Source organism: Brienomyrus brachyistius, chromosome 18 (assembly GCF_023856365.1).
Source record: "Brienomyrus brachyistius isolate T26 chromosome 18, BBRACH_0.4, whole genome shotgun sequence".
Lineage (NCBI taxonomy): Eukaryota > Metazoa > Chordata > Actinopteri > Osteoglossiformes > Mormyridae > Brienomyrus > Brienomyrus brachyistius.
The window spans coordinates 2,335,026-2,361,383 of record NC_064550.1 but is presented as its reverse complement, the minus strand read 5'-3'; the positions used below and the strand labels follow the sequence as shown (position 1 = coordinate 2,361,383).

Below are 26,358 nucleotides of genomic sequence, written 5' to 3'. Positions count from 1 at the left end.
CTTCAGTTTTGTCTTTGGCAAGTGAAATGCACGCTCAATCGGATTCAGGTCAGGTGATTGACTTGGCCATTGCATAACATTCTACTTCTTTGCCTTAAAAAACTCTTTGGTTGCTTTCGCAGTATGCTTCAGGTCATTGTCCATCTGCACTATGAAGCACCGTCCAATGAGTTCTGAAGCATTTGGCTGAATATGAGCAGATGATATTTCCCGAAACACTTCAGAATTCATCCTGCTGCTTTTGTCAGCAGGCACATCATCAATAAATACAAGGGAACCAGTTCCAGTGGCAGCCATATATGCCTACGCCATGACACTACCACCACCATACTTCACTGATGATGTGGTATGTTTTGGATCATGAGCAGTTCCTTTCCTTCTCCATACTCTTCTCTTCCCATCACTCTGGTACAAGTTGATCTATGTCTCATCTGTCCATAGGATGTTGTTGCAGAACTGTAAAGGCTTTTTTAGATGTTGTTTGGCAAACTCTAATCTGGCCTTCCTGCTTTTTAGGCTCACCAATGGTTTACATCTTTAGTTGAACCCTCTGTATTCACTCTGGTGAAGTCTTCTCTTGATTGTTGACCTTGACACACACACACCTACTTCCTGGAGAGTGTTCTTGATCTGGCCAACTGTTCTGAAGGGGTTTTTCTTCACCAGGGAAAGATTTCTTCGGTCATCCACCACAGTTGTTTTCCATGGTCTTGCAACTCTTTTGGTGTTGCTGAGCTCACCGGTGCGATCTTTCTTTTTAAGAATGTTCCAAACAGTTGATTTGGCTACACCTAATGTATTTGCTATCTCTCTGATGGGTTTGTTTTTATTTTTCAGCCTAATGACGGCTTGCTTCACTGATAGTGATAGGTCTTTGCATCTCATATTGAGAGTTGACAGCAACGGATTCCAAATGCAAATAGCACACTTGAAATGAACTCTAGACCTTTTATCTGCTCCTTGTAAATTAGATAATGAGGGAATGACACACACTTGGCCATGGAACAGCTGAGCAACCAATTGTCCCATTACTTTTGGTCCCGTAAAAAGTGGGTGGCAGATATACAAACTGCTGTAATTCCTACACCGTTCACCTGATTTGTATGTAAGTACCCTCAAATTAAAGCTGAAAGTCTGCAGTTAAAGCACATCTTGTTCGTTTCACTTCAAATCCATTGTGGTGGTGTATAGAGCCAAAAAGATTAGAATTGTGTCGATGTCCCAATATTTATGGACCTGACTGTATGTGATGAGTTTCACATGCGATTCATCAGACCAGGCCACCTTCTTCCATTGCTCCATGGTCCAGTTCTGATGCTTACATGTCCATTGTCAGTGCTTTCGGCAGTGGACAGGGATCAGCACTGGCACTTTGACCTTTCTGCGGCCGCATAAGCAGCAAGCTGCAATGCACTGTGTGTTCTGACACCTTCGCATGATAGGCACCATTACTGTAACTTTCTTCAGCAATTTGTAGCTGTACTGTAGGACCGGATCAGACAATACCAGCTAGCCATCATTACCCTTGGGCACCCCTGAGCCTAGGGTGCCAATGACCCTATCGCTGGTTTACTGGTTGGCATTCTTGCACTGGTTTTGTTAGGTACTGACCAATCCACTCAGAGAACACCTTACAAGAACTGCTGTTTTAGAGATGGTCTGACCTGGTTGTCTAGGCATCACAATTTGGCCCTTGTCAAAGTCACTAAGATCTTTACTCTTGCCCATTTTTCTGATTTTCTTTACTGAAATTGCATCAGCTTCAAGAACAGACTGTTCACTTGCCTACTATATAATGGCCCCTTTGACAGGTGCCATTGTAATGAGATAATTAATGATATTCACTTCACTTGTCAGGGGTAGTAATGTTATGGCTGATCTGTGTATTTCTCCTCTTCGGGCTTTTTTCTTCACTGGCTCCCAGTAAAATATAGAAACGATTTTAATATTCTTTTTCTTACTTATAATGCACTTATCAATCAATCATCCACTTTTATCAGTGATCTTTTGACCCCATACTCAGCAAACAGGACACTTGGGTCTTCTAAGCAGAACCTTCTTATTACTCCCAGGTTCCAGTTTAAGACCAGGGCTGACAGCACTTTCGCGGTTGCTGGCCCTTGGCCGTGGACCAGCCTGCCCATGGTCATCAGATAAGCCAATAACATGCACTTGTTTAAATGGCGTCTGAAAATTTTTATGTACAGACTGGCCTTCTGTTGATGTTTGAATATCATCGTGTTATTTCTTGTGAAACACTCTGTGACATTTGTTCTAGAAAGGTGCTCTAAAGTACTTAGTTATTATACAACAAACAAGTAAAAAGAAATAATTTTCCTCCATTGTACCAATATTTAGTCCACCCATACATCCAAATTCTGTACCTGCTTGTCCTTTACAGGGGGTCTGAAGCCTATGGGCACAAGGCACGGAGTAACACAGGATGGGGCGCCAACGCATTGCGGGGCACACTCTCACGCTATTTACTCACACACGCATATAAACTGATTCACCTCACCAAGTATTTGGACTGTGGGAGAAAACCAAAGAACCAGAGGGAACCCCACAATGACATGGGAATACACGCAAACTCCACATACACTGAGCCTTGATGGAGATTTGTCCCAGAGGCGTGAGGCAAGAGCAATAAGCACTACCCAACCGTGCTACCCCTACCAACGTTTAGTAATCTTCTGAAATGAATATACACCAATATACATTATAGGATAGACGTTTGGGCCCACCTTTGCACTCAAAACCAGTTTCAGCCTTTGTGGCTAAATAATGTGTTACTACAAGCTATAAAATACTAAAAACCAGTCAGTTGCATTTGTTTGAAATATTTCTAATATTTTCCTGTAATAAAAATTTCAAAAGCCGGTATATCATTTATTAAAAAAAAAAAAAAAAATATATATATATATATATATATATATATATATATATATATATATATATATCAGAGCGTGGGCCCAAACTTCTGCCTTGCAGTGTATTTGTATTCAAAACCTTGTATGGCTGTCATTAGGAATAACATGCACTAATTCTGCACCAAGCTTCACATGGGCAGACACAACACATCCAATCATTATTAGACAGAACTGCGGCAGAAAAGCTGCACTTGATGCACATTCCTCTGTGCCATATAGAGCCCCCCCGCTCCTGCGTTGGCAATCTTCCAGTAACTGGGAACCATATTCAATTCAATTTAATTTAATCCTATTATAAAAACACAATGTAAATTTCAGTCATACTGGGCTTTAGTATGTTTTGTATGCTATCTCTATACAAAAAAAGAGATGTTCTATGGTGATTTGTTGGGTAATGTGACACAAGACTGTATACCACTCTTTATGCAAAGAAATGCTTGATAATATATGTAAACCAAATAAAAGCATTAACACAAAATTCCCTGCCTTTGACATTGCCATACCGTTCTCTCCATCGGACTTCCTCTCCTGTTCTGTGTCAGTGAGAGACAGTACTGAGTTGGCCCGGCTTGACAGACAGGAGCTGTGTTCTGATTTGATCTCCCGCATCCAGAGGTGTAAGGCATGGTCAGGTGAAGGACCGGCTTCTGTTTCAGTATCAACGTCAGAGCCAATTCCCAAGGGGTAGTCTTGCTGGGAGGCCAGCTGGAGTCCTATGTCAAAGTTGAGGTGCATCAGCTGGGGTGATACACAGAATCCTAGTCCTATAGGTTAAAAAGAGAAAGCAATACTGTCAGGATCTATCCCCGTCAGCCCCATCATGTTCCTGTTTGGCCAGCAGATGTCACTGGCCATCCCATATCTTCCCAATTTCCTTCATTGTTTCCAGCCCTCATGTGTCAATTACTCAGACCTACCTCTTGTTGGTTCCTCATTATCTCTGTATTTATGTGCCTACCCTTGTCATATTCCCCAGTTTAGAATAGAATAGAATAAACCTTTATTATCCCACGAATGAGAAATTTAGGTGTTACAGAGCTCTTGCACAAAAACGTAATATAGAACAATAGGAGCAGGTAGATACACAAAGATATAAATACAAATGTACAAAAGTTTTGGAAATAAATAAAGATGTACAGAGATATGTACAAAATGTACAGAGATATGTACACAAGTGCGGGGGTGGGGTGGGGTGTGAATTATAGTCATTGTGTCATTATAGTCATTGTGGATGTTTAACATGCTTAGTGGTTTTGGTAGTTCTGACTCTTGCCATGTGTAGATTTGTCCCGGTCCTGCCTAGTTGTTCCTCACTGCCTTCTGTTTGACCCCTTTTGGTCATTTTATTTTTATTAGCTGTTATCACAATTACAGATTACAATTATCTGTTTTGATTTAACAAATAAGCCCTTTGAGGCCTGGAGGGCTATACCTGAAGTGTCCCCCCATTCCCATTCTGACGAGAACATGATTTTCATTTTTGCATTCTGAAGAAATGTGCATCTTTCTCTCTTACACAAATCCCACGTTTTTTTATTAGTAAGAAATACGTGCAGTGCTTGTACCCAATGTCTAATATATGTCACTTGTATAACCCTGTACTTAAGATTACAGAGGAAGAACAGATGAAAAATCAATTATTTGGTGATTCTGTTGTGCCTAATTATGTTACAAAGAGTGCCCATCCTTACTTCTCCTAGGACTACTTTCTTTCTATTCTGTGCAAGATTTTGGAAGAAAACCAGACGTTTTCGACAGGTTATACCTGAAAAATGCATGCGAGCCTGAGACAGAAGAAGGAAAGACAAGGACACAAAGAACAACAAAAAACCCCATAGTCCCATTTGTTAATTTCCAGTGCGGAATAAACAAAAAAGTAACAATGTGGAATCCTACAGTATGTGGAATAAAGAAGAAAGTAAATATGCCTCAAGACAAGTGCTAGAACGAAGTGAATTGTTTAAGTATGACGGCATATTTGGTGTAGCTTGTTCATAATGAGTTTTGCATTTTGAGATGCAGTCTCAGCTGTCACACAGTTCTTATTTTTTATGTGAATCATATGTCAGATACTGAACGGATCTTATCTCTAGTTAAACCACAATGTGTCAATTCTTTTCCTAGCGGAACAGGTCATCTGCTATATGATGACACTGGAAGTAGTGTTTGTGACAGTCCGGAGCAGACAGGACCCCGAAGGAATTGTTTCGTCTGTTCCACATCTAGCGTTTTGTCCCACATCTAGTTTATCCACCAGTACAACATGATGCAATTACTCCTCGTTTATCAACTACCTCAGTTAGTGACCTTTCTCAAGTATGAGAATATAATTTTCCAACCAATGCACACATTTATGACCAAATTCCATATGCCTGACACCAATACATGCCGGAGTGAGAGAGATCTTTGAAGTGAAATGTACAAAATGTTGTGAAACACATGAAGACAGTTGCAGTCACACCACATGTACTGTGATTTTCATTCAGCGATAGGGATGGAAAGATGCATCACGATAAATCAAAAATTAAGGTGCCGATTCAATACATTTATCTGCTGACATCAGCATCTTCCAGCGTCAGTTTTTTGGGGGCAAAATAAAGATACTCCTACTATGCTGGGCACTCTCGATTTCATGTGCTGCAAGTAGACATATAAAGCAATGGGTTGCGGATTTCTGAAATGAAGATTTACAGGGGAAGGCTCATTAATATTCATAAATAAATTGTTACTTGCTGATATTTGCACTACAGTGTTTTTGGGAAACACCCCTATTCTGTAGCACAAAAAAACTTTTTTACTGCAACAATCAAAACTGTGAGGTAGCTAAATAGCTAGCTAAGTAAAAAGTAATGTTAGCCTTAGAGAAGCACGACTTATCAGTTAACATACTGGTATTGGTTGATATTTGTTCAATTCATCGGGCAGATGTGTCAGTCTTGGCCAGTGTTGCTGGCTGATATTTAATCAATATTCAAAGTTAGTAGCACCAGGGCTAAAGATACAACTTCTAAAATAATGGAGATGACTCCATTGGTTGATCACCCATTAACAGAAGGCCTGTCTGTATGTGTCTAAAAAGTTTTCAGATGGAGTTACATTGCTGGCTGATCTCAATTACCATCTCAAAGTACTTTGCCACAACATGTATATAACTCAACAGTAAATCTGGCCCATAGATACTGTAGATCTTTAGTGTTCTACAAAATACATAACAATGTAACTTCACTCCGATGTTTGAAGATAAGCAAATATCACCCAGGAACACTTCCACGCAAAACACACACACACAGGTTTGTAATTATGTTTTTGTGGGGACTCTAATCCCAACATGACGACCTTAACCCCTTAAGGGTTAAGCTTCTTTTTTGTTAGTCACATTGTTAAAGGTTTCAGATGTGTGTGTGTGTGGGTGCGTGTGTGTGTGTGTGTGTGTGTGTGTGTGCGTGAGTGCATGTGTACAGTATGTGTGTACATAGTTGACTGCTGTTACCAATCTTGGACCCTCTTTGGGCTATGTTTGTAACTGTTCAAACTAAAGTTTACCTGTTCTGCTCAAGGGATGTCTTCATCATAATGTTATTTTTGAGAAAGAATTAGTTTTAAAATCTACATTAGGAAAATGTTTATGATATTACAAAATGTTATTGCTTCAAAGGCATTTCAAATAGCGATTACTTTGAAAATGTGTATAAGCCTAAGGAACTATGAGACATGCAGTTTCTGAACTGTTCAAGTGGTGATTCTCATTAGTCACATGGGTTACCAATAGAAAAAAAACCAAATAGGCAATTACATTGTTGATAAGCAGTAATGTCATATTGGAACCACGAAGGAGACTTGAGACTTCGGATTCTAAGTCAGAGACTTCAGACTTGACTTGGACTCAAATTTTTTGACTCGTGAACATCACACACACACACGCATATACACACACACACATATATACACATACTGTATATATATATATACACACAAACATACACACACACACAAACATATATACACATACTGTATATATATATATACACACAAACATACACACAAACATATATACACATATATATATATATATATATATATATATACACACAAACACACAAACATACACGCACACACACACACACACACACATGCATACATACATACATATATACATATAAATATGTGTAATTAAGTTCCCATTGTATTATTGTGATTCCTTTACAACAAAGTTAAAAGAGGTCTGAATTTAGGTTATCAAAATAATCATCCAATCAGACTTTGATTGAAATGAAAGAGTTTTTAGGGGGTAGCATGGTGGTACAGTGGTTATCATTGTTGCCTCACACCTCTGGGACCCGTGTGTGGAGTGTTACATGTACACCAACGCCGTGTTACATGTGTGTGGAGTTTGCATGTTCTCCCCAAGTCGTCGTGGGGTTTCCTCCGGGTACTCCGGTTTCCCCCCACAGTCCAAAGACATGCTGAGGCTAATTGGAGTTACTAAATTGCCCGTAGGTGTGCATGTGTGAGTGAATGGTGTGTGAGTGTGCCCTGTGATGGGCTGGTTCCCTGTCCTGGGTTGTTCCCTGCCTCATGCCCATAGCTGTAACCCAGGAGGATAAGTGGTTTAGAGCATGGATGGATGGATGGACTGATTGTTTTTAATGATAATCTAATTGAATTGCCCTGGAGCCAATGATTTACACCCCTACTGTACTTAGTGATCATTTCACTTAACGACCTGCTAGTTGGAAAATAACTCATTTGCTAAACAAGGAGTGGTTGTACTGGTGCAAGAAGAAAAGACCTAAAGACACATATAAAGCCTGTGTTACAATGCATTGTTCTGTCCACTGTTACAAATGCAATATTAAATAAAGATGTAGGCATTTGTACTTGAAAAAATTCCATGAATTAATTTTTAAACTTGCAAGATTTCACAGCACTGGTCGTGACTGAGCAGAAGGCTTTAACTTCTTAAAGAAGCTTTTTTCCTGAAAAGTAGCAAATCATATGCATATAAAAACAACACAATCATTATAAACAAATCAATATATATGTAACAATAAAATCATATGTAAACAAATCTAATGCTCGCTGTAAAGTAGTGGGTAATGGCCATGAATATGACTCATAAGATTTGAAGTGTCGTTCAATCAAGTCTCCCACAGCACTCTTATAAAAATCAAAATACGACCAGACTTCACTTAGTTCTCTCAGAAGGCTGAAAAATCTCCTGGCCAATGTCACTGCTTTCCACTATGTTTTTTCAATGTCACAAATAAGCCTACAGTGCATGCTGTGCATGTGTCTGGCAGACTGTTGCTGGACAGTATTTAACATGAGTTTTTCAAAGGGTGGTAATCAACTATGGTTTTTAATGATAATTAAAATTTGTAACGGTGATGTCACGATCACGGCGGGGAGAGCGGTGATCGTGCGGGCAGGCGTGCAAAAAGCAGGCGAGACAGGCGAAATCGGGGCAAACTACGGGGTGTTATTGGGGAAAAGGGACCAGGAGACATTTACCACAACTAACTACAATGACGGACAAGGGGAACAGGTCAGACCAGGACTTAAATACACAAAGACTAACCAAAGAAAGCGGACACAGCAGGAGACGATCAGGGAAGCACACGTGGGTAATAAGAGGGCATGGCACACACGAGGAGCGGACAAGCCGGGCATGACAGGTAACACTAACCGTTAGGATTTTTACATGGTTTACTATGAAAGCTTTTCATCCCTATCCTTAACATTCATTGTCACTGAGATAGTCTAGTCTCGGTTTCTGGAATGGAAAATGATACGGTTCATGCTTTTAACTTAGGGTTATAGTGCAGGAGGGGCGTAAGCCAATTTCCTGCTGCTGCATGCTCCCCGCCCCTCAGGGTGTGACAGTTACAAAACCTCATTGACAATACTGTTATCAATAACAACGGTTGCGTTATATTTGTGTCTTTTGTGTTTGTCATCGTCAATGGTGAATGTTGACTTTTGACATGGGTGAATGACATGAGTGAAGCACAGTGTCAACAGTTTGCATTATAACCAAAAAAGGGCTTTATTTTCTTATTTTAGTTAGTCAGCTACTAATATAAATTCTCTCTCCTTTCTTTTTGCAGGTAATGATCTATTATTCTGTCATGCCAGCAATTTGACCACTTCGTACACACTGTACAGATAGCTTAGTTAGTGAACTACAAAACTACCTTACGAAAAATCACTGAACTTTCACTGAAAATTAAACAATGAAACTCAATAACGACAATACTTAAAATATTTACAAATGCCAGTAGTGAAAGATGACGGATGAATCTGTCACTCTGTTTTGCAACAAAACGCTTCTGTGCCCCTGCATGACACAGAATGAATCAATTGTGAGCATTAACGTGATTCGGAATTTATCCTGTGTTTTCAAGACGTCTTAAAAACACGCGGAAAAACCAGGCTTCCAGGCAGATTTAAAATATGTGACTGCAAGTCTATCTATCTAATCAATGCTGCCGACGCAAAACCTATGTACGAAGCTCTCAGAGACTCCCAGTGAAGCACTGCATCCAGGGGGTCTCCAAAAACGCATCGTTGAGGCATACAGACCAATAGACCTTTAGTCTATTCTCCATTTAGACAAAGCGTACAAGAATCTTTCATAGACTTTCAGTGAAGCACGGCATCTATGGACGACTATGGGATCCATTTATCTTGGCTTCGAAGGAAAATTAACATAAATGTTGAAAGCAATTCATGTGAAACAATCATATCTATGGTTCAATTAGTTAGATAGATTATGCTTTTAAAAAGTAAGTCAAATTAACTAACACTAACTAATTGTTATTCATTGATGCATTTTTATTCTGAAAACAGCACACTGTCTACATGGGGACTGTGTTATCCACACAAAAGAGGATATAGCGCATGACACAGTGGTTAAGGCCCTTAGTATCCTCCCTGCATGACTCACAGTGAATGCCCCAATTTGTCTCCTCTTAGCCATCCCACAGAGTCTCCTCAGCCTGATTAATCCATTTCTTCACAGCCCTGGTGCTGACTGGCAGTTGTTGAATTATGGGTTCTGCTGCTGGCACATAGCAAGCCCAGTGTCCTGTTTCCTCTTGTAGTACTGTCCATAAACTGGTAAAAACTGGTGATGAGGTAGGCGAGTGAAATATGATTGAAATCCCCAGAAAATGCAATAAAAGCACTAGAATCATTGATGGTGAGTTTGCTGCCCAACAAGTGTATTAGTTCCATAGTGACTGCATCCTGAACTAGGCCTATGTTTGAATATGTAATTTGTTTTACGTTTGTATCTAATCAAATTGCTCAGAACATGTTAATAAGGCCACAAAGTGGAATTTTGATATTAATTCGTAATTTTCCAGAACTGCAAAGTGTCAATTACGAAGAAAATACCCTAAAATATACTGTTGTGAGTAAAATCTTTCCCAGTGCAATATTTGTTTCGTAAATGTTTCTAAATCTTCTCCTTTAAATCATTGGTAAAATGTACATTTACATTTATGGCATTTAGCAGATGCTCTTATCCAGAGCAACTTACATAATTGCTTAGAAGACAGCAGAAAAGTTAGATTCACAAAACTATGAATAAAACCAAACCCTTGTCTATTTCCCTAAACTCAACTTCTCAGGTGACACGAACCAGACCAGTGCTAACACCTCTCCAAGACAATGTCTCATATTTGACTGTGAATGTTTAAAAAAATACAGGAATTAGCTCGGGACCCTGTTAAAGGCCCTGCTCTAAGTAGACGATGATGTGAATATTCAGTTCTTCCTGTGGTTGTCTGATGGTCATCTGGAGCACTACTTCTGAGAACATAAAACAACTGTTCATCTAAACAGTGAAGTGTCATCTCATATAGCAGTGCAAGTTATGCATTTTGCAAGAGTGCCAGACCAACTTCCCGGCAGAGCTGACTGACACCTTCAGAATTAACAATAATGTAGATTATTGTATGAAGAATTTGTCCAATGAGAGGGATCTTATAAGCTGAAGCGAGAGAAAGAGTGACTAGCCCAGAATCCAAACTCCAACATACCCCACATTCTAATATTACTGATCACTAGGACTGTGCATAAGGCTACTCATGGGCTAATTCCCTCATTTTTACTGGAGAAATTAAAGACATTAAATAAATTAAATACTGAAATCACATCACACAACGAAAAGATAAATGCAGAATCTCAAGGCTACAGAAGACGGACAAAGTTTATCTATTTAACTTCATTTATTTTATCAGAAAAACACGGATCTAACACAGATCTGACAAATCCTGATCACCGAGTTTACAAATAGCATCCTTTCCTGGAACATTATAAGTGGGCGAAAAATCTGAGTAGGACAGTTGTGCTTGCTAGAATAGTGACCTTCTCTTTAAAGCAAACGTTCATCACTTCTTCCATTGTAAATCCACAGCTAACCAGGCTCCAATGTAAAAAATAGTCTCTTTTCTGGACTTCGTGTTGCATGACCTAAAGGGTAACACTCAATGCCTGCAACAGTTGCTGCTGAGGAAGTGTAAAGTTGTATTCCACTGCCAAACGTCTAGTAACTCCAACAACACACTCCTCACAGCTTTATAGTCAATTTCAAAGTCAGATAGCATACTGAGGGCCGTGGCCATATTGGAAAAACAGCAGCCAAAAAGCCCAGCCTATGCATTGGCATACCACCATAAAACTCCTAGAAAAAATATCTTATAAACATGACTCTGTAAGGCCCCATGAAGTTTCCTGCTGTTACTGACAGGAAAAGAGTCTGTTGATTCTCCTCTTGTGTCACCTTGAGATGCTATAATACTCAACCCAGTGGTAAACTGCCCACAACACTTGTAGGTGGTTGCTGTTTCAATTCAACTTGAGAAAAAGCTACTGTGAGGACGGAACCATGTGACACTGGGATTTGGAGAAAGATGCGAAGTGTTTTTAAATAAACATCAAAGATGTACTGCTGCTTCCCCCACCGTTCCTGTCACCTAATCAAATTTAAAAATGGCTGCAACCTTCAAAATCCTAAGAAACAATTTTCATTTGCATAGTAACTAGAACATTACACTGGGAAACTGCATATTGTCGGAAAATTATGTCGGCATCATGGCCTTAAAGACGGTGACGAGCATATTTGTTCACCTTTGCCTCATTCCCAAATATATCAAATGAACTTTGATGCCATTCTACACCCTATATTTATATACTGTACACTCAGTGGCCACTTTATCAGGTACAGATGCTGAATGGCTTCAAGGGTTTATGAGCTCAGAGATGCCTTATGGAACACCACTGGGGTACAGAGCTGCTATTTTTGCACCTCTGTCCTACCTGTTAGCTTTAACGAGTCAGGCCATTATTCTTTGAGCACAGGACTGCCACTGACTGGATGTGTTTTGTTTGTACCGTTATGTTTAATGCCTAGAGACTGCAGGTCTGTGTAAATCCCTGGAAGCTGGCTGTTTCTGACATTCTGAAACCATCCCGTCTGGCTCCAATAATGTCACGATGTTCAAAATTGCTTAGATCATGCATCTTAGCCATTTCAATTCTTAGCCGCACAGTAACTGCTCCTCTGGGTCTCATCTTTACTGTATGTATCGGTTTCAGACATATGGTGTGCTACTTGAAGAACCCGGCTATTTGTGTTAACAAGCAGGTGTACCTACTTCAGTAGCCACAGAATGTATGTAAAGATTTTGAAAGATAAAGATTAATATTTTAAAACAGATCTTCAGAAACTTACTGGGGAAAAAAAGAATAATCAATCAAATAATCAATAATTATTCAGAAAAAAATGTCTATGTGTATTTTATGTTATATAGAGTTGGTTTACATATTAATTTCAGTTAATATAGAGTTTTATAATGTACTGTACCTTGCGTAGGCTCAGTTGGAGTTGTCTGCTTCTTATTATGGCTGCGGTAGCTGAGTCTCAGCTCTGGTTCATAATCAGGCAGGGTTTCCCTCGAGGTGTAGGACTTGTGCAGATTTTGTCCATCCTCACTCTCATCAGAAGAACTAGTGTAGCTTTGTTCCATTTCATGTCGTGGTGCAGATAGTGGTTGGTATGGTTTACAATCCATGTGCTCCATGGCACCAAAATATTGCCTTAATCAAAAAAAATAAAAAATCAAAGATCATACATCCACAGACTGGGGAACAGCAACCTGGAGACAAAGTACAAAGAGAGATATCAGTTTAAAAAAAACACACAACATATAAATGAAGTTATGATGCTGTGTTAAGTACTATAGTAGTTGAGGAGATAGATACAATTCCAACAGACACAGACAGACAGACAGACATACACACGTATAGATAGATGTTAGCCAAGGTCTTAACCTTATGACTATTATACAGTACTTTCAAGAAAATGAATGAGGATAGCGAATAGCATGATAATTGGACATGGACTTGAATTATTCCAGTGTCAAGTGATGTGGGATTCTCAAAATCTGTTTTGGAGTATGATTAAAAAGCAGCCAGTAAACATATAAAGCGGCAAGCCTTATTAACTGTTCTGCAGAATCAATTAAGATGCATAATAAAATTAAATTGCTGGGATTGTATGGTCCTTATCCTAAGTCCACTTATAATGCTATTATTCTGTACAGTACCTTCAGATGGTTCTGTATGGCACTACTAGTGCTGAAAAAGAACCAAGTGACTTTTCTAAAACTCCCTTAATGTGTTCATGTCATCTAGCTGCTTCTATTGACCTTTGCATCAACATACTGGCAGGTATTAAAATTTTGCAGTGGCATTTCAGACACTGTCCCTGAATAAACAAAAGATATTTTCTTATGTTCAGAGACCTTTTCAAAACTATTCAAACTATTCGGCTGATACAGCATGTTTGGCTAGTGGCAACATTTAATGGCATTTAAGACAAATACGACAAGGACAATGTACATTTAAATAGCCATGTCTCCAACGTGTCATTGCAAAAGGCTATTAATTGCTCACTCAGAAAATGCCTTGCCTGACTAATTGGCAGTTGGAGTTTTTTAAAGAGCCATTTACATGCCATGCAGATAGCAATACTCCAGTTGAGCATCCTAACAATTGAGGACAATATTGTAGCTTGTGCAGAAAGCAAATGAGAAGGGATGTGCCACCCCCTGTGAAAATATAGCTTGTCTGTGTTGTGGCTCAAATATGGTGCATTCACAATTCCATAGTTCTTCCTGGATTTAGGGAAAACATTTAGATTGCAGTAGTTGGCTGAAAAAATAAATTAGCATGCATCCAGTGGCAGCATCTTCACTGGCATCCAAGATATTGATTGTATAGAGGTTTTACTCAAAGTAATTTTTTTGTACAGTGTATGGTCATCAAAAATGGCAAAAAGGAACATTCTACTCCTCAGTGTTATTAGAAATTTCAGCATCCAGATTGTTACATTAACATTGTTAATTGTTAAAATTGTTACATGAATATATTATAGTTATATTAATGTTATATTAACATTGTTATATATTATGTTTCATTAACATTATAAAAAGATCACAAGGTATAGACAAAGTATCTAAAACATTATGGAATAGAATAAATAGGTAAACGTTGTCTGTGACAAACTTTCTTAAGATTTCAAAAATTAATTGCAGAAATATATCCATGCTTGATTAAAGTATGCATTATGGCAGATTTTTTAAAAGAGAATCAAGAACAATTTGGCTATTTGTAACCTGTATTTCAGGGTGTGTGAATGCAGTTTAAGAAATGTATCATGGGAGAATTTAATTATGTCACTTAGCCCTAGTCCTAGTTCGTGGTGGCACATGGAAAAACAGCCATAAATCTGGCGAACATGATTACATTTTTTTCATTTTCACCAACAAGGAACTGGTCTTTTAAAACTAAACTTTGCAGTCCACCTCCTGATCTCTTCACCACATGAATGCCACAATATTTTTTTTATTCAACCTGTGACAAATTTATACTTTATTATTAAATCTGGCCAGCAGGTTGATCTTTCGTTTTTTACAGAATAAAAAAGTGAGGTAATATTATTCCGCTAATAAGCTGGCAAGATGTTTCTCTGTTGGCACCGGCGATATTAGACAAAATTATATCAGTTATGGATTGAATTTTCAGGTATGCAGAAGGCTTTGACGCGTAGCCTGTCCCAGTTTCGCTGACGTTACGATGCCAAATTCTGAGCCCAGTTTTCCTGTAGTGCCATGCTGGAGCCGTTTTTTTCTGTCCCAGGGTCATTTTTTTTGCAGTGGAAACACGTGGAACCAGTGCCAGACTGGGAAAAAGGCACCAGCACTGCATTGGTGGAAACGAGGCAATTGAGACAAGTTACATGAAGGGCTCCACGGACGCCTGATAAATGGCCTTTCTTTATTCTCCACAAAGCCACCCTCAACTCTCTGGGTCCGCAATGATAAAATTTGCAGATGGGGAGGGATTATGAGATAAAAAGCATCCCAAATTGTTTCAAAATGGGAAACGACATTTTATTTTTTCAAGACGATCACACAATATATGGAATAGATGCAGACTCTAATCCTCACATTTCCTGAAAAGACTTAATTTCACGACTGCATGTAAATGTTCCTTTGGCACAACAAAAAAAATCCTTATTTACAGTATATACATGGTATTAGGCTGTAGCACCAGAGCAACAAAAATCTTCAAAGACCCAATAACTTTCTGTTTTGCCTGCTTAACTCAGGCAATCGTTTCCACAGCCTTATCACCAGAACTGAAAGGTCAAAGAGAAGCTTTTTTTCCCCATATCATCAGGCTCCTAAACCAGGACAAGTCTCAGTGCCCCTAGGTCTCCCACCAGACTCTACAGTGACTCTTCAGTCACTGTAACACTGACATCACACTTGTCGGTACATATCTCAGGTCTCCTGCACATTGCATTTATATTGCACAGCCACTTTTACCTTATCACTTATGCATAGATTATGTACAGGTGAACATATTTCATATATTTTTTATTTTATATTGTCATTTTTATATATTTTATTATTCTCTTATCATGCACAGCTGCTCGGAGTGACCAGGGATACATTTCACTACATGTTGTATGTGTACAATGTGTACAGTACGTGACGAATAAAGCTCTTGAATCCTGAATCTTGACATAGTTACAGTCAACAAGAACAGTATTTACAAATCAAAGAATTTTTAACTCTAGGCTCTTTCACTTACAGTATACCAATTCCTTGCTTACAAAACAACAAGGAATATTGCCAAGCAAGTGGTTCTGAATATTGTAAACAAGTGATTTTATCTTGCTTAATAGACTAACTCTGAATTAACCAGAATGGTTAAACATGATTAATCACTCTCCTTTTCAGACACACACATGCCCCTGGAGCACCTTCTGTGACTTTACAAGATTTAAGAAAATCTTGACTTGAAAGGGTATGTCAAAAACAAAAAGGTGACTATGGAAATTACCAGATTTAGGGCAATCTATGTCAATCTGTGTCACTGTGAAACAACACTATATATATATATATATATATATATATGTGTGTGTGTGTGCATGTGTGTGTACAGGTTAAGCAACGCCTATTTCTAAGTGGTGCCGTCTAATGTAAAATAAAATTAGAAATAGCACTCAGAATATCCCCTGATCTGTCAGATCAGATTTGTACTTGTGGCAAAACAGAAATTACCTGTTGTTTGTCGGTATCGGCTGACATCGTGCATCTCCAGCTCCAGTTCCTATGTTCTGTGTACAGCCACACATCGTGATGTGTTTAATTCCATTATGGTTTGGGGAGAGTTGTACACTCAATGCTTTCCATGTTTAGAAATTTCTATGGAACCTTAAAGACTCACATCGCTATCAATGAGCCGGAGTCGAGCCTGAGTTAAAAAAATATCGAGTTGCAAGTCGAGTCAGAAGTCAATTTAAGAATGACTCTGTTGTGACTCGAGTCCAAGTCCAAACTTGAATCCTCATCTCTGATCTCTTAAGGAGGCAAAATAGACGAACTTCATGCCCCTACACAAACCTCGATTTTGGTTTCATAGTTCAGTGTAATTTTGGAACAAAGGGAAAACAGAATTTATTTTGAAATTATTATGAAACCTCAGTGTTTCCTGTGAATCAAGAGGTTTGGCATGGGGGCAATGTGATGAGGGGGTGGTACTACCAAAAAAAATGCAGACATCAGACTACCACTGGACATATTTTTTATTGTTTAGTGATCGCATGTTCCTTCTCGGTCTTTGGAGGTAAACAAACACAATGATTACAGGATCCAGTGCTTTGCTCAACAGCATAACAACAGTGTAACTGCACTGTGCACTGCGTAACTGTTCCAGCTAAAATGGGTCAAGACGTGTTCAACCCTACCAATTCAGATCTTGAACGGGTCGGGCGAGAAAAATCTCACCACAACTCGACCGAAACATGACAAAACAAAACAGACCTGCTAAAACTTGCATGGACTGAGACAAAAGTGATAGGTTGAAACAAAGGCAAACGGATCTACTGGGATTCTTATGCCTACAGTATGAATCGCTCCTAGTCTCACGGTACCTTTCGACCAAGTTTGATGTTCGAAAGCTGTGTTTTGTGCAAATTTTTTTTGTGCTACAGTACATTTAGTGATATAGTAATCATGGCCCCTAAGTGAGTAGTGATAGCAGGCAAACCATAGAGGAAAGTAGAGTAACTGTAGAACTTAAAAAGGAAGTATATACAGTATAATAAATACTGTGATTATACTTTCTGCGTCCATGCAGGTTGTGAGAATCGAAGGCCATTGCGGGGGAAAACGAGAGAACCTGACACGGCATTTTTCCCCCTCTAGACATGGTATTTTTCATCCTCTATACATCTGGACATGGCACTTTCCAATGGAGCATCTTTAGGTACCGTTAAAATATGCATTTAAAAAACCCCTGGTGACATACATTTTTTTATACCGCATCAACATGGCACAAATGTAGGTCTACATGTTAAAAAAAGGTCTTTCAGTACTAAGTTCTAACATTTTTCCATTCGAGGGCAAAGAGTTCAGTCTGTAATGCATTATTATTGGTTGCTGTATTGTATCTCATGTGTTATTACCATATGATAGCAATCTGAACTTTAATCATAACCACTGAAATTCAAAATTTGTGAAAGTTTCAATGAATCGGTGCATTGTTTTGTCTGGTACTGTATGCAGAATAATGTCTAAATTAGAACAAGTGAAGTAAAAGGTAACAATTTGCATAAATTTGTCAGTAAGTTGTAAAAGTTTGTGCTAAAAGACAAATTATTTATGCATGCCATTATAATTGCCCACACGTGACATTAGAAATATGTCACAAAAGAATGAAATAATGTTGTCTTTTAGTGTGCCTGTTATATAATGTGTAAATTTGAAATATTAGATGCTACAAAAAAAACAGTATGTTGTATCAACATCATACATTTTGTGTGGTCTTGTGGAAAACAATAAAAGAGAAAATATTTTAATAATAGAATAGAATGTGTAAAGACCATATGAAGTCCAAATATCAGATGGTACAAAAGAAAGATATGAGATAAGGAACATGTAAAGTTCAACTTCAAGTATCAGATAGTGTAAAAAAGACGTGTGTGTGACAGTAAGACAAAGTATCTCAGTAAGTGGTTTAATGAATAAAGTAAACACTTTCACAAAAGGAATAAAGTCATTTCTAACTTATAATTCCACGCAGGTGCTACCAGTTGTCACAGACCCAAAGAGCTTCCTTCCTACATTTTTCATGCAAAGTGCACCACAGCATTATCTATTTATTGCATTATCATTATTTTTTTAGAACATCTAATATTTCAACTTTACACATTATATAACATGTTGGGTATACTTCAAGTTAACATTATTTCGTTCTTACTTTTGTGACATTAAAGTCATTTACATTATTGCTTATGGGAAAATTTGACTTGGAACTCGACCAAATTGCAACTCAGCCAGTCTTCTGGAAAGAATCTAGCTTGTGTTCCAAGATACCACTGTACGTATAAAAACACATAATACAAAATTTACATGGTGTACACTGTCCCCCATGGTTTAATGCTTAAAGCACACATTACATGTGTTACGTCCCTCATTGGCTGCAGGTGTTTAGGCCTCAGCCAATGACACAAAGGACAGGAACATCAATAGCCAATAAAGAAAAAGAATAGGGAACCCAGAGACCAGGACCTGAAAGTAGCACAAAAGACCTTAACCCTTCACAGTCTTTAAATGATTTATTTTGGGGGGAATCTAACACAGGACATATATGTATTATTTTTCATATCATGCTCAAACAAATCTTTGAATTAGAAAGTCACCACCATAAAATACGATCACATGCTCAGCAGGAAGTGCCGCAAGAATATGGGGTATTATGGGCACTACGGCATGCTATTTAGTCACCATTTGAATGTAACGTGAAATCTGTTCTAACATTTATATGACTATAAAAAGTAATTGAGATTTGGTCTTGCCTCTGGCAAGTTGACATGAAACTGAAGAATAAGTTTTATTTTTGGTCAGTATCTGTCACAGTAGGAATGCAGTAGTCTATTACATGCATTTCTATAACAAACTATAATGAAGTTCCAATGCATGTTGTTGCTATAGTGTTTTTCCTTTTTTGTTTATTACACCCCATAGCCAGGTATGGCATTTTTGAAAGTGGAAAGTAAAAACAGTAGTAAAGACTAGATGATTATTTCTGTTTATATAAAATGTGAAAACAGGAGGGCAGATGTAGGCTCCCTCTATTATTTTGAGGTTTCTTTTTTCAGTTTAGCCCACCATGTAAAATCATTTGCATAGCTTGAACATTATGGATGGTAAGATTCACCAATTTGCATTGGCGCTCCGGCACAAAAGTTCACAGTGCGACTGCTCCGATTATGTGCACCGGATATAACTTGAGATGAACTTGGGATGCATTGTTTCTAACATCTTTGCATTGGTAAAATATGACTTATTAAAATATAATTATTAATAGAGGCCCTATGCCATAATTATTTAGAATGGTGACCAGTAATTTTTGACCGATAATATTATATTTAGATTGACTCCCCATCTCTAAACTGTTTCTGTATCTGTACCTTTTGCATCACATCATATTGCTTTGATTAACATTGTGTTGAATCAAATCATGTCACATCACAATGCACCTCAATAGGGGTAAATCACATTGTATCACATCTTTAATTTATTGGATTGCTGCCAATACAATGAGATGTGTATAGCATCAGCCTCAGTGATGGAGATGCACATCTGTTAATATATATATATATATATATATATATATATATATATATATATATATATATATATATATATATAATTACATTAAATATATATATATATAACATCAAAACTGCATTATTAGGTTAAATTTTTTATTTTTTTCTCTTCCTAGAGTTCTGTGATAAGAGCATCTCCCCCAAAAGATGAGATTACGTCAGTGTTGTCAGAAAACACTGTAGACGTGTTGCTTTACGGAGAAGAGAGCAATGGGTGACCTTGTTGTGCCCAAAAACACAACTGCGCCTGTTTTTGGATTTAAACAAACGAGGTGAAGTAGCTAATACCAACACTCGCAAAAGGTGTGCTTTAAGGACATCATTCATACATTAAATCCCCAGTACAAAGTGCCTGGTTGAAAGAACAAACTTCTTTCCAGAGAATCACACGGCAATTAATTCACTAAAGTATCAGTAATTATGCATGCCAATTTGTCTTCTAGCAAGTCCCATTCTTTAACCGTTGTACAATGCGCACCGTACAAAGCTTAAAGAATGGGACTTGTCAGAATACAATACTGGCATTCATAGCTACTGATAACGTGGTGAATATTAAATCACTGGTCAAGGATCACCTAGGATGGCAGTTGCTCATTTGTTTTAGACATTACTTGCATTTGGGTGTTACGAATTCAGTCAAGGGTCAAAGGCATCACACAGGTTGAGCTCTGGGTATCTGTCAGTCCAGTACTATTATGTTTTCACATGGCTGGCAGAAGAAATGGAACTTGCTTAAAGCACAAAGAGAGCTTAGCTTGTCTGAACACACTCCAATGACAGTAGGTTGACACATACAGCATATTGTTTTTACCTTTATGATAAACTTATATGACTAATGAATAATCCATCCATCCATCCATTTTCCAAACCGCTTATCCTACTGGGTCGCGGGGGGTCCGGAGCCTACCCCGGAAGCAATGGGCACGAGGCAGGGAACAACCCTGGATAGGGGGCCAGCCCATCGCAGGGCACACTCACGCACCATTCACTCACACATGCACACCTATGGGCAATTTAGTAACTCCAATTAGCCTCAGCATATTTTTGGACTGTGGGGGGAAACCGGAGTACCCGGAGGAAACCCCACAACAACATGGGGAGAACATGCAAACTCCACACACATGTGACCCAGGCGGAGAATCGAACCTGGGTCCCAGAGGTGTGAGGCGACAGTGCTAACCACTGCACCACCATGCCGCCCCCCTAATGAATAATAATATTAATAATTTAACATTTCTTATAACTCTCCTTAATATTACAGGACTGCAATGCAATGGGAAAGTGGCTCAATATTCAGATCTGTGCAGGCCGCGGGAGATGTTCAACTTCAGTTTCATGTTCTTTGAACCACTCTGTCAATCAATCTTGCTGTGTGTATTGGTGCATTATCATCCTGATACATGGCACCACCTTCAGGGAACAATTCAGTGTCAGAGCCGGTGCCCGTCCATCCCTGTCCTACTGTATATGTCTTGTCTCCTTTCAGCCAGAAAGTGTTGCTGCTCATCCTGCTAACCCCCTCTCTGTCTTGAAGCCCTTCAGCCCCTAGTGTGTTTCCCTGTTCCCCAAGCTACCACATAGCTCAATGAGTTGAGTGAGCAGTTCAGCAGCCTGTTATTTAATATTTACTGCTTTGCTATTTTTCCTTTGTGTCTGTTTTTGTATTTGCCTTGTGTCCTTGAGCTGGGTTTACCCTGCTCGTGCCTTTTTGTTCTGCTTTGAATTGTGTTAATATTCTTCCCTAATGTTTTTAATATTTAGTGTTTCTTAAGGTTCCATAGTTTCTGTGCTTGTTAAATTTTAAGTTACTCCATCTGTTGCTTGTTGTCCCATGGCTTTTCTGATTGGTTCATTGGGTTAAGGTCCACACCTGCACCTTGTTTGCCTTATTGTCTGCATGTATTTAAGTGTCTGCCTTCATTCTTTATGTCAATTTGTTAGAATGTGTATGCTTAAGGTGTGTACTTGTTATTGCGTACAGTATTTGTAGCATTTGTTGTTCCCTAGCTCTGCTCTCAGTTTTTTTTTGTTCCCTGATATGTTTATTCTGTGGTTCTTTTTAATTTTTATTTCTCCCGTTCAGTTCTTGACCCCTAGTAGCCTCTTTATTTTTGTGGTTTATCCTTTTATGCTCTTTTTTTTTTGTTAATAAACCTCTTTTTCCTGGAGCCGCTCTGTGGATCATCCAACTTTTTCCGTCCCTCTGCCATACCTTGCCATGACATTGGGTGAACACTGTCCTTCAATGGTTCATTAGTCCTTGGCAATGACGAACTCATCTAGAAGAAGTAGTGGGCCTAAGGAATGCCATGATATTGCAGTCCAAACTGTCACTGATCCACCCCATTGCTGCATTCTAGATACGCAACAGTCCAGGTGGCAAGCCTCTTTGGGGCTTCTCTACACTGTAACTTTCCCTGATATGGGAAAGACAATGAACATGGACTCATCAGAGACCAATACGTGTTTCACATTGTCCACAGCCCAAGATTTGTGAATGAAGATTCAAATCAACATTTGGCATTGACATGGGTGACCAAAGCTATAGTTGTAAAAGGTTAACCATGAGTATTGACCCTGTGGAGTTCCCAACAAACAGTTTTGGAGAAAACAGTGGAGTACAGGTGCACTTTTAATACTGCAGTGAGTTATGCAGCTGTGGTTTTTTGGCTACAATCCGAGTTAGTAACTGGACATCCCTTTCAGACAACTTCCGCTTGCGTCCACAGTTATTGCTGTTGTACAGTATGTGGTCTGTCCTCCATGGTGGAATGCTGACATTACCCTGGATACTGTGGCTCTCGATACACCAAAAAGCTTTGCTGTCCTAGTCACAGATACACCAGCAAGACATGCACCAACCTTAGGAGGAACCAGACTCAGAGAGGGAGCCCATCCTCCAGGGGCTGGCAGGGAAAGTCTGTTGATCAAGATGGCAATGTTCCAGTTCACATTTTCCCAGTCTTAACATTTGAGTCACAAAGCGGGGGGCAGGGAGGTGATGACAGGCAAGTGCTGGAGCTGCTTCAAATGGCAGGGTGAACAGTGTTACAGGGAAGACACCACAGGCAGAAGGGCGAGCAGGTCGGAAAGAGGTCACAGGTAGTGGAGACGTTACAGGCAGTAGAGTAGGCAGGATATCTTGCAAATTTGGTCTCCAGGCAGTACACCCGAGGAAATTAAATGCCTTCCTATCCTGTGTTCCATAGTCTGGTCATTATCCCCTGTTTGTGTTGCCGGTCGCTCAATCTTTACCCCAAATAACGTTCCCCAACAAGGGTGAATTGCATAGACCTGGGTCTTGTCTTGCTGTCCTCACCTGCCGACAAAACAGAATGACCAGACTCCGCAAGCTTCCCAGCTCTTCCCCCGTCCAATGCCTCCCTCTGAGCACACTAGCACCGGGTGACTGTAGGATAGAACGGCTGGTTTACAGCATCAGCGAACATCCAACCATCTCAGAGAGATGCGGTGGATACCTTGGCATCTGAGGTGGATCCTGCTGGCTTCTTACTGTTCACCGCAAAAGTCAGATCTGGTGACTCTCCGCCGCTCACTGCTGATCTGCCGCCCTGTGCTACAGCTCCCTTAATGAGGTTGTCCTCACCTCTGCTGTACCTCTCAAGGCCGTCCTTGCTTCTGCTGTGATTTGAGAGGACATCCTCACCTCAGTTGTGCCTCCAAAAATCATGGGAATACATCTTGTCCCAAAGAGAGCCTCTCTGCCGTGTCCCCCGTTCTCAGCCTAGTGAGGGTACCACTGCCCGTGTCTCCAATGTGCAGCCCATGAGAGGCCACATTGCCTGTGCCCGGGCCCACAGAAGCTGTGCCACTCAAGCCTGTTCCAAGACGCCTCACATCTGTCCCACATGAGGCCATGCCTCCAACCAAGACACCACTCTGGGCAGTGCAAGCTGCTGTGTCTTGCCTGCCATCCGGCTGGGAACCCCAGTAGTCGAACCAGGTACCCCGGCTTCACTCTGCACTTCTCCAGGTGCCCCGGCTTTTTCCTGGTCACCATCAGGTGTCCTGGCTCCGCCCTGTTTGCCTCCTGCTGTCCCGGCTTCACCCTGCTCGTCTCCTGCCATCCCTCCATTGCCTGCCTCCCCAGGTTCCTCGCCGGTCTCTGTCTTGTCCCCAGGTTCCTCGCTGCCTGCTGGCTTCCTGTCTTCGTCTTCCTCATCTGCTCTGGCAGTGTTGACACCCTCCTCACCTACTGATGCCTCCCTGGTGCACTCCTCACCTGTTGATGCCTTGCCAGCACCCTCCTTCCCTGTCGACACCTAATTGCCACCTTCCGTATCTGTTGAGGCTCGTCTCTCAACACCTCCCTGGCAGCCTCCATGCCGCCTCAAGACTCCCCTTCAGTGGCCATCTCATAACCTCCTGGTTCCTCATTGGCGGCTGCTGGACAACATCCTGGTGGTCTCTTGCTCTTTGCCCTGTACTTCCAACATCAGGGGGTCTGGTTCCGTATCGTGTTCCATGTTTCCTTGGTCTCCTGTTGTGGTCTGCCTGTCTTTGTTCCCCCTGTCCCCAGTGCTGCACCTCCTGTCCCACCCGTAGCAGTGCCTCTGCATGTCCGGAGTGTACACCTCAAGGAGGGGATGGGGGAGCTTCTATCAAGAACTGCGCAGGCCTGTCCTGTGAGAGCCAGCAGTGATGCTGCTGGTTTTTCTGCACCCTCCTTCCTTACTTGGCTAATAGTATTAACAGGTCATGCCTGTCCTTCGTTACCTTCTCATTAGTCAGGTATATAAATGCCTCCCTCTCCTGTGTTCCCCAGTCCAGTCATTATCCCCTGTTCATGTTGGTTGCTTCCCATCCTGTACTTGCCTGTGCCCCAAATAAAGTTCCCCAGTCAGGGTGAATTGCGAAGAACTGGGACCATTCTTGCTGTCCTCACTAGCCAACATTACAGAATGACCGGACTCCGCAAGCTACACCGCTCTATCATATTTTATGGAATTACATAATATTTGGAATTACTTTATCAAATAAATCACAAATGTTCATTAGAAAACACTGAAGTGAAAACCTTAAATGATAGAACTGTATTTGTGTAATATTTCCGCTAGAAAGACAGTATAAAATTTAGTGTAATAATATTTCATTTAACAGTAATGACTACAAATGGAACTCTCAGTGTTAAACAAAATCTATATTTAGAGCTCGGGTGGACTAAAATTAAAACCACTCCTTTTATTTCAGATCATTTTATTTTCAACTGCAAAAACCTAATCTCCAACCATTGCTCATCCTGGTTGCCAAGATGCCAGTTCATTGCAGGTCACACAGGATCCACATACACCCTACAGGTGGTTTACAAATGCCAGTCAGCCTTATTGCATGCAAAGGGTGGTGGAACCGAAACACTCAATATGTCTGTGCTAAGAGTGTAGCCCAACAAGTTACCATACCACCCTACTAACCGATCAAGTTGTTTCTCAATTTCATAGATCATTGAGCTTCTGGACAATAAAATTCTGACCCAAAACAAATCTCTGTCAATCACCAGATAAGTTCCAACCACTCCACATAAAAGGGACGTTACATTTAACATGACGGCTTCCCCTGACTTTAAGAGATCGATTTAAATAAAGTATCCCTTCAGGCCAAGTGATCTTATTAACCAGCTAAAAATACCAAGTTACTTTATGGAAATTTTGATTTTTTTTTTAATATTAGTTTAGCAGGAAATAACATTTGACATTTTAAGCTAAACTCCTGAAATTAAGATAACACAAAGTTAATTTTGCAACCTGTTTTCCCAACTTCCCAACTAACGGAAGCCAGTACTACTCTTGCATCTTTTCTTCAAATAAAGTTAATTCTGACTATAATGAGAAAACATGTACGATTCTTGCCATCTTTCAAAATGTTTATAGGTAGGTATATATCAGCATCAGTAAACAAGAACTATAACTTTTAATAATAATAGTTTCATCTGCTGTTTTGGCTAAATCACTATTTAAAAATAAGTTTTTTTTATCAGACATCAAAAATAGCATACATTAACACTGATGCTTTACTACATGTTCTCATAATATTGCAATTAAGGTGTTCATACATTACTTAAGTGTAAGTACTGAATAGTAATTTGAATGAAAAATATAGGCTTCATTGATAGATTTGTTTAGCACAAAGCATACACAAAAAGTTTAAACGAGAGAA

General features: G+C 39.8%; 1 protein-coding gene across 3 annotated transcripts in view; it reads right to left on the bottom strand.

Annotated features, from left to right (window-relative positions):
- Positions 1–26,358, bottom strand: part of tenm1 (teneurin transmembrane protein 1) — a 150,226-nt gene that overhangs the window by 122,736 nt on the left and 1,132 nt on the right. For 2 of the 3 annotated variants that reach the window (XM_048983521.1, XM_048983522.1), the window contains exons 2-3: positions 12,802–13,034; positions 3,434–3,694 (exon numbers count right to left, since the gene is read on the bottom strand). In XM_048983521.1, the coding sequence (XP_048839478.1) occupies positions 3,434–3,694; positions 12,802–13,034 (494 nt within the window). Of the gene's footprint in view, positions 1–3,433; positions 3,695–12,801; positions 13,094–26,358 lie in introns of all 3 variants that reach the window. The other variant, XM_048983523.1, reaches the window with a different exon arrangement.